This window comes from Anopheles bellator, chromosome 2 (genome assembly GCF_943735745.2).
Source record: "Anopheles bellator chromosome 2, idAnoBellAS_SP24_06.2, whole genome shotgun sequence".
Lineage (NCBI taxonomy): Eukaryota > Metazoa > Arthropoda > Insecta > Diptera > Culicidae > Anopheles > Anopheles bellator.
In genome coordinates this window covers 71,870,938-71,879,587 of record NC_071286.1, presented here as the reverse complement: position 1 = coordinate 71,879,587, position 8,650 = coordinate 71,870,938, and the positions used below count along the sequence as shown (strand labels likewise).

Here is an 8,650-nt window from a genome sequence, read left to right as displayed (position 1 = left end):
TTTTGCTGCTCATTGCTGTGTCGAAGGCGTCATCGCCATCTTCTCTCGCTCGGCCTCGGTTCGGCCACTCGGTGGTTGGTGCGGCGGTCCCGTCATGGTCCTCCATGTTCCCAGCATTGCTGCTGCTTGCCGTGTGCGAACGAGATGGCTAGCGGGCGGGTGGACTGCTCACGCACCCCCCCTGTAGTCCACCGGAGGGGGGGTGGCGGCCGCCGTCACTACCGCTCCGGCAGCAAATATTGTGTGGAGGAGTTTTTAAATATAAATGATGTTGAATGATATTTTTCGCCTTTAGTTGCGTATTGAACCGCCTTCGGTTAATTAACTCCTCGCGCTCCTGTCTGCCGGAGTGCTCGCCGTGTGCTTCAGTCTGTGCCGTGTTCGTAGTGCCATCGGTAGTCGTCCAGTAGAGCGACAGGGAGCGACAGCCAGGCTCCACAGTGTTCCGAGTCCGAGTTTGGACTTCCTAGCGCAACACCGGCAAATCCCGCGGCCAAAATGGTAATAATTGTTGGTGGTGCCGCTTACGAAGCACCAGGCGTCTCCATCAGGCGGAAGTGAACAGTGCCAACCGTGTGTGTGCCTGTGTCCGTGTCCCGAAGTGGGTGTCCACGGGGCGGTCCATTGGCTTCATTATGTGCTGTTAGGAGTGCGCTCAATCAAACCCGTGCCCGTGGGCCGTACAATAATGATGGCGAATTAAAATTCTTGTACTCGGGGACCACTCCTCGGGAAGCGACTGCCAAGCGGCATCCGAGCGTTAAAGGGTGTTCCGGGGGCGGTTTCTGGTTCCACAACGGCACGGTACCCGGCACGGTACATATTAATTAGCGAAACGACGTATCAATCACGGTGGCCCTACGGTGGCCCCACGGTGGCGGTTGGCAGGAGAACTTTCTTCCGAGGCGATGAACTATGAAAAGTGCACGTAATTGACGAACGGGACGTTTTTACAGTGGCCGCGGGCGCGCGCGCACACGTGACCGTGTGCGGTTTGTTGGCCTGGTCGGGATTTTATTAATAAATCTCAACTCATACCACGGTTATTAATCATCAGCTATGTGGGGCCCCGGATGGGCCCCCGGTTTGAGTGATGGGGACGCAGCAAATGATTCATTAACGATGCGAAACACCGAGTGTTGCTTGCTTGCCGCCTCCCGTTTCCGGTGTGTATGTTTCTTATCGCCACAGATCACCGCCGACGGATCGGCTTTCGCTTCCCGTCCCTTCGTTCGATCGAAGCGAACGTAACACGCAAAGGCGGCAACACGCTTTTTATCGAGTGGCTTGATCCGCCTGGAAATCGATCGATCAAAGGGGAGAAAGTGATGATGTACGTTCGGGGAAGTAATTCGAAGGCGCCAAGGTACCAAACTACCAAACCGAAACCGAAATAAACAATTTTTAACGAGCTCCCCGGCGCGATGCAAGTCCTTCAAACCCCTTTCCGGATGCGGAAGTACTGGTTCTGAACTTCTGGTCTGGACGCAGCCAATTTATCGATCGAACGCCACACAGCGTTTAGAGGGAACTCTCTTCCTATGACCTTCCCCCCCCACAAAAATTATGGATCTCCAGCGCGGGAATCCCAAGCAAGGAAGTGTTGTTACGCCCCCCGGGGGCGGGGGCCTTTCGCATAAATCGCCGACGGCCGCCGACGCCGCCGAAATTATCTCTCCAACACACCAATTTCGTAATGGATTTACATGTTTTTTTTTTCGGGGCCCACCACTCGCAAGTAGTAATAATTCATCGCAAAAGTATTCCGGTGCCGACCACGGTGGCCAGGCACGGCGCGCTACTGCGTTAATTAATGAGTCGATATTTTTAATTCATCTTCGCAGGTTTTATTTAGACCGTCACCGCCGTCGGCCCCCCCGTCGGCCGGCCCCATCGCGAGGACCCCACGTTCTCACGGGGAACAAGCGGCGGCCGTTGAGGGGGTTTCGGAGAAATTTCAGGTTTTCGGCTCGATGAAATATCTCAGCCCATCCATTCAGCTGTCTGTCCATCCATCCATCCTTCGGCCGATCGGCCGAGCACCTTTCCCCGCGTGCGTAACATGCGTAACATGCGGGAAAAGCCCATGGTCCGCGGTCGACAAAATATTACCACCACCATGGTCCGGTCCGGTCCGGTCGGTGTTTGGAAAATGTGTTAATGGTGGCCACCAGTGCCACTCCGCTGCTCAAGGTGTAAATAAATAAAATTATCTGCAACTGCCTGTGGCAAGCGACAGGGGGTCGGGTCGGCCACACTTCCCGTGCTCCGCGTCCCGGAAAAGCCAGGATCGCTTCAAAAAAAATGCGCTTAGTTGGCATTGTGTTGGCTCGTTCGTTTGATCAAAACCAATATCGATGCGGGTCGCGTGAAAGAGACAGAGCATCATCCTTAGGAGGAGCAGAGAGAGAGGCAGACCCACTCGGGTGCATCCCGATGATCCCGCCACCCTTCGTCGCGGCGGTCGTCGTCGTCGTCGTGCGGCTCTTCGGCCATCTGGTGGTGGAAATGATTTTATAATTCGATTTGGCTTGGCTTGACCATCTTGGCTCAATATCACGCGGATCGAGGCGGACCGAACATTTCACGGCCAAGTCGGACCCGTGGCCGTGCAGTCAGTCGGAGGCTAAACGCCACAACAAAAGGGCAGTAAGGGTTCCCAGTGCTTAGCGAGTGGTCGCAGCAAGAGTTCGCTTGCAGTCTCCAGTCGGACCGGACACTCCCGGAGGACGCCAGGCGTTTGCGAGAACCTACTACTACTACTACTACCCTGCGGATCAGGATGTCGGACTATTTTGTGAGTGATGCGGCCAGACTTGTGCCCAGTCAAACCTAATTAGTGTCCGTGAAGGCAAACTTAATCTCGTAACCCTCGCCCTCCCCGAAAGGGGGACGAGTCTGTCTTCACTTTCGCCAGTGGTCCAAAGTCCCTAATTAAGTGTTGGTGACGAAAGTGTAGCCCGGTGATAGCTTCCGATTGGCCAGCTCCAATTGGCGATGGTCCTTCGGTGCGGTGAAATGAGCTGTAAATTAATGGCCGTTGACAAATGGTGACCTCCCCTGCTCACAGGGGATGGACGATATTTTTGGACGTTCGGACGCTTGGCCAATCCAATCCGTCCGAATCCAATTCTCGGGTCATGGGCACTGCAAAAGCTCTATTATTTTTGCACACCAAAGGAACAAAAAAAAAATGCAATAGAAATGCGTTGACGTCCAGCGATCCCGCTGTTTATTTGACCAATTTCTCGTGGTCTACTGCCCCGTCACCCTGCGACCTACGGGGTTTCCGGGTGGCATGCTTTCAATATCGCCCCAACAATGTTTGGCCAGACAACATCGACGGACCGACGGACCGACGAGAGTGGCCGCGATTGTTTATTGTGACATCGGTAATCGGGGTGCCTAAACGCGAAACCCGTGACAGCTGCCACTCGTGGGGAGGGGCGGGGAGCCCGAGAAAGCGGAACGGAGGGCACAAACCACGAAATAAATGATGCGGCCGGTCGGGAAAAATTTCGCGGTCATCGCGGCCTGCGATTGGGAAACGGCTGTGAATCGAGGTGTCAATCAAAAATCCGAATCGCCCCATCGCCGTGGCGGCCGCGAGATGAAAAGCTAACCGACACCGACCGTCATCAAAATCGGCCCCGTCGGCCCGGCTCCTTGGCAGCCGAGTCGCCGAAGTCGGTGGCGAGATATTTTTAAGATCCTGCCGGCCGTGCGGTGAAAAGGCAGCCAACCCATAAAACCCGAAACTCGCCACGATCGTGTCACCGCGTGATGATCATGAATCAATCGTTAATAATTACATCAGGCCCTCTGGGTTGCCTGGGCGGTGCCGGCCAGGTTGTTGGCCGGTGGCCAGCAGGGCGGTGCAGGGCGCGCAGGGAACGAGAGAATGATTAATGCAATATTCGGCCGCATCGTCGTCGTCTTCGCCGTCGCCGGGAGTGGCCTCAGCAAAAATTCCTCTCCATTAATATTTATAAGCAAAATCGAAGCGAGCAACAGCGTGTACGGCCACGGGAGCGGGGGGGCGGGAGACAAAAATGGCCCCGAAGCGGCACTTACAGAAGCGAATGGAATGCCATTTAACCGCGAATGGGAGGCGCAATTCGTTTGGGCCATGAGCAAAAGGAAGCAAATAAATGCTCCACCGAAGCCGCCGCCGCCATGGGTTTCGATTTCACAGTCCATTTCGGCCGACGAATGTTTCCTGTCCCACCACCGCTAACGAACCGTTCGAAACGTGCCATTTGAAGTGCACCACTCGCGCTCTCCGGCGGTTGATGGACACCTGTTTAGACGTACGGACACCCGAGGCCCAAGGGACCGGAAATGGCACACAAAAGCGAGTTCGGGAAACGATACATCTCACTTATTTCCGGGCGTGGGGGGAGATGTTGTCCAGCGAACAAAGTAGTTCCGCGTGATCCGCCTTATGTCCCTCACGGTTTCCTTTCGCTTCGCAGGATGACGAGGAGCAGAGAATGCTGATCATGCGCAAGGCGTTCCAGATGTTCGACACGCAAAAGACGGGCTTCGTCGAGACGATCAAAATCTCGACCATCCTGAACACGCTCGGCCAGCTGTTTGACGAGGGAGAGCTGCAGGACCTGATCGACGGCGAGGACCCGGAGAACACGGGCAAGGTCAACTTCGATGGGTTCGCCAACATCGCGTCCAACTTCCTGCAGGAAGAGGAGGACGCCGAGGCGATGCAGCAGGAGCTGAAGGAAGCGTTCCGATTGTACGATCGCGAAGGCAACGGCTACATCACGACCAGGTACGTGAACTTTCGGCAACGGCCATCGAAAGGGGGGGTCGTCCTAAATTTATGGTCGGCTCATCGGTCGCTTGGACGCCAACGGCACGGTTCCGTGGCCAAACAGGCGGCCCTGCGCCCTGATTTATGGCCGTGAGACGGGATTGAGATAGTGTCATTTTTTCGGGTATTTATTTCCCGTGCCGATCCTTCCGTGGCGGTGGTGGAAGAAGGGAACGAAGGCAAAAATTCCGGTTGCGGTTGTGGTTCTCGTGGTCGGCGTGCAACTTACACTTCGGCCTTTGGCCGGAAAGGTGAACCGAAAGTATCCGGAAGCGAACCGAGAACTCCAAGCATTCGGACGGAAAGATAAAGGATGCCGCTGGGGGGGTGCTTTAGCTGTGTGACGCCAAACCGCAGGATGTGGAAAATTGTGGTAAAGGGTTACGCGTGAAAAAAAAGTTGCCACCACCCATTCCCCATTCACCAACTCGATCAAATGCCTAGAGTGGGCAGAGTGGGACGAGTGCGGACGGGAACGGGGCACGAACTTTTGAACCGCAGCCAACATCGAGGGGCGCAAATGGCGCAAGCTAATTTTGGAGGCAAACGGTGACAACGCGCAGATGTTGGCCACTGAGCGGTTTGTTTCCCTTCTCTCCCTCTCTCTCTCTCTCTCTGTTTACACCTCTCTCATCGATGCACCGCGTGTCACGCGAGCTGGGCACCGCTGGGGGCGTGGGTAGAGACACCTCGTCGTGTTGTGCAAGATTGAGATCGTCCCCTTACGTGTCCAGCACACACGTGTGGGGCGTCCATTCTTGCGCCGGAACGAACCGGAAACCAGCACGGCGAGTTGTGGGGGGGGGCCGTAAACAAACGGTCGGAAGTTAATTTTGCATCGCTTACAAAACATTTCCAACCCCGCACGGTGATAGGGCTCTCAGCTCGAGAAACCTACAAATTCCAACCTATGCGCGCCCGATGAGTAATCCCTGTCCCGGCCACGAAAACACACTTAATCCACGCGCGCGCGCGCGTCACCTGGCAGAGTTGAGGTCTTCCGTGTGGTGCAAATAAACAAACGTTCACGCCGTGTCACGAGCGAGCCAAGACCAAAACAACCCGCTCGGCACGCAGAAGGGACGCGCTGAAACCAACCAGGCGTCTCCATGTCGTCGTCGTCGTCGGTTGAAGGGGGCCACTCCACGGCGCCGGGCGCGATTGGGGATGGGTTTTTTATTATTACGCTTTTCGAGATCCCCCTCATTTTGTGCCAACTGGCGAAGCTTGTTGGCGAGCTCGGCTGGAGATTGGCTTATGATCCTCGTCGGTGATGCGCAGCGCCGTAAGCGGTCGACCTATGCTCGAGGGCGCGCGATGCCACCGGAACCATCCTCACGATGGTCCTTGAGTCGGAAACGTGGCGTGTCGAGAGCGCGCGGCCCATGTGGGCTTGGAAATCGCGTCGCGGTTAAATTATAAATACGCGCGCGGCGCACGGCGAGGAGTAGACAATTTATGAGTGCCGTCGAGATGAAACGACCGGGCGCGTTATGCTTCGGCCCACCTCTGGCACACACGGCGGTGCACGGATTGATTATTTACGAGCGTGTCCCCCGCGGGGGTCCTGGAGTGGTTGGTTGGCTGTTGCTCAAGCATTTTCTCTTCTGCTTTCTCGACAGCACGCTGAAGGAAATTCTCGCTGCCCTCGACGATAAGCTGTCGAACGAGGACCTGGACGGCATCATTACGGAGATCGATACCGACGGTTCCGGAACGGTGGACTTTGACGGTAAGCTGGTCGCGGTGATCGCCATGCACCGTAAATACTTATCGAAAACCCCGGTATCTGTTGTTTGCAGAGTTCATGGAAATGATGACGGGTGAATAAACGCAATTCCGGCCGGGTGCCTAATCTATCGCCTTCCGGGAAACCAGATGCCACGTGTTCGTCAGTCATGCTGCTGCTGCTGCTGCTCCTGGAGTTTCTTAGTTTCGCCCCAATCCATAAATGGTTCACCGAGAGCCGAGCGTCCCTTGAAGGCTCCCTGCTCCGTGAAGAGCCTCACGACGCCCAGCAACCGACACCCGATTGATGCACATTTTGTTTTTCACAACAACTTCACCACACAACCAAACGCAACGGAAGCGGGCATTACGATTGCGGTGCTGTGCTTCGGCGCCAACAATGCTTTTGTGCCACACCAACACACATACACTGTCGTGAACATTTTATTGCCACCCTGAGCCGTGTTCCGGGGCTCCGTTTTTTTTCGGCCGCCCAATTCGGTGGTTCCGAGAACAGCAATTTGAATTTTCATTTCGCTGCCGCCTGTGGAAAAATGGAAATTATCGCCTCGCCGATAAGCGGCGAGTGCCGTGTGCTGGGTGGGAGGGGGCGGAGGCCATTGTCCAATGGGGGCCGCTTAATCCTCGTTTTCTAGCGAGCGTTTGTGGCGTTTTGTCGGTCGCTGCCTCTTTTTTCTGATCATACTTTTCTCGTTGTTCTTTTGGCCGCTCTGCCATTCGCTGGTCCAACTTCTCCATTATCCTTTTTATTCCGTTCGCTTCAGCCGGCGGCCCCTCAATCCCTTCGGTGGCGCCGCACCGTTTCTTTTCCGTAAGGTTTGTCTTTGGCGTAGCTCCGGTTTTCCTTTCTTCTCGTAGAAGTAATAAGATTTGTACGATTTAATTTTAATATGAATAAAGTGACGATATTTTCCAGCTGTTTTGTGTCCGTGCGCTGTCGCGCTCCACTGTGCCCTCGAACTGGATCGGAACTCGACGAGTTATCGTCTTGTCGGGCATTCCTTTTCGCGTCCCACGCTGGAGACACCATAAAAGCGTTACTGAAGAAAATGATTAATGATGGCAAAGAATGAACTTACGGAGCGCGCACTGCATGCAGATGGTGAAAGAAGTACGCAAACGTAATTATGGCCACCTTAGAGGGCAATTAACTTGGCGGGTCGACGCCGAACAACGCCGTTCGTTGCCGTGCGCCCCATCGGCGTCGTTGTTGGAATAGTTAATTATTTTAAACTGCCATCATTTAGTAGCGGGAGCCAGCTGGTACGATGTAAAGTATGGGTGCACAAGGAAGCAGGATTTTGCAACGATTGAATTAAAGGATGTAATTTTCACTTCAATTTCCATTCAAAAGCAAACGCCGCGTTTCGTGCGACGACGGCGCCTAACAGTATGCAACACAGTTAGCATGCGGCCCCAAATTTAGCTCGAGCGCCATTTTTAAAACGTGCCCGCAGTAAAATTAATGAGCTACACAAAACGCAGCCTCTCCGACGAACAGGCGTCAGGATGAGGATATTTTGTTTAATTCCTTGGTGAAAAAGTGACACACTCATCCATAATTTAGCCAGCAGCGTTCCCCATCAGTTCCTTATTCCCCCATTTGCGACCGCCCGTCGCCGTCACCGAATGTCACCGACGAGCGTGTGTGCGGTGTGCGGAACACATTTTCAGCTTAATTAATAATTTATAAGCCCGCAATTAATCATACTTATCCCTCAACAAACGACGTCGTCTGAATCTCCGGCCCGGAACCGCCGAGCCCAGGCCGAAAAATCAATTTCTTTCATCCGGGATCCTTCGCAAACGGGGCCAGCCACTGCTGCCGCTGATGTGGGGCTGCCACAAAATGTACACATTATCTCGGTGTCGCCTTTCTCTCGCGTTAGGCCGAATGGGGCCAACGCGAACGGAATAACGGCAGGTGGAAAAATAAAACCAACGTGCCTGGTGGGCCGGCCTTTTGGCCATCGTCTCCTGACCCGGCGGCACTGTTTAACGGCAGATCATAAAATCGAAAGAAGCGAGAGGGCGTCTCCGGGCGCCGGAGTGTGGTACGTGCATCCCTGG

The 8,650-nt window shown here is 54.6% G+C and overlaps 1 protein-coding gene across 2 annotated transcripts; it reads left to right on the top strand.

The window, feature by feature from the left end:
• The first annotated feature begins 306 nt into the window (after positions 1 to 306).
• Positions 307 to 7,495, top strand: LOC131212077 (troponin C). Of its 2 annotated transcripts, none has more exons than XM_058205807.1 (4): positions 307 to 501; positions 4,476 to 4,789; positions 6,454 to 6,563; positions 6,634 to 7,495. In XM_058205807.1, exons 1-4 carry the CDS (start codon positions 499 to 501, stop codon positions 6,660 to 6,662), a joined length of 456 nt encoding a protein of 151 aa, XP_058061790.1. In that variant the 5' UTR covers positions 307 to 498; the 3' UTR covers positions 6,663 to 7,495. The 2 variants fall into 2 exon arrangements, with proteins under 2 accessions (XP_058061790.1, XP_058061789.1); XM_058205806.1 differs by lacking the exon at positions 307 to 501 and adding an exon at positions 2,621 to 2,797.
• The last annotated feature ends 1,155 nt before the right edge of the window (positions 7,496 to 8,650 follow it).

What these genes read in the sequence shown, in the direction of transcription:
- LOC131212077 (XM_058205806.1), top strand. An exon ending in AACGGCTACATCACGACCAG is followed by an intron (nt 4,790 to 6,453) that starts GTACGTGAACTT and finishes CTTTCTCGACAG; the next exon opens with CACGCTGAAGGAAATTCTCG. An exon ending in CGGAACGGTGGACTTTGACG is followed by an intron (nt 6,564 to 6,633) that starts GTAAGCTGGTCG and finishes TGTTGTTTGCAG; the next exon opens with AGTTCATGGAAATGATGACG.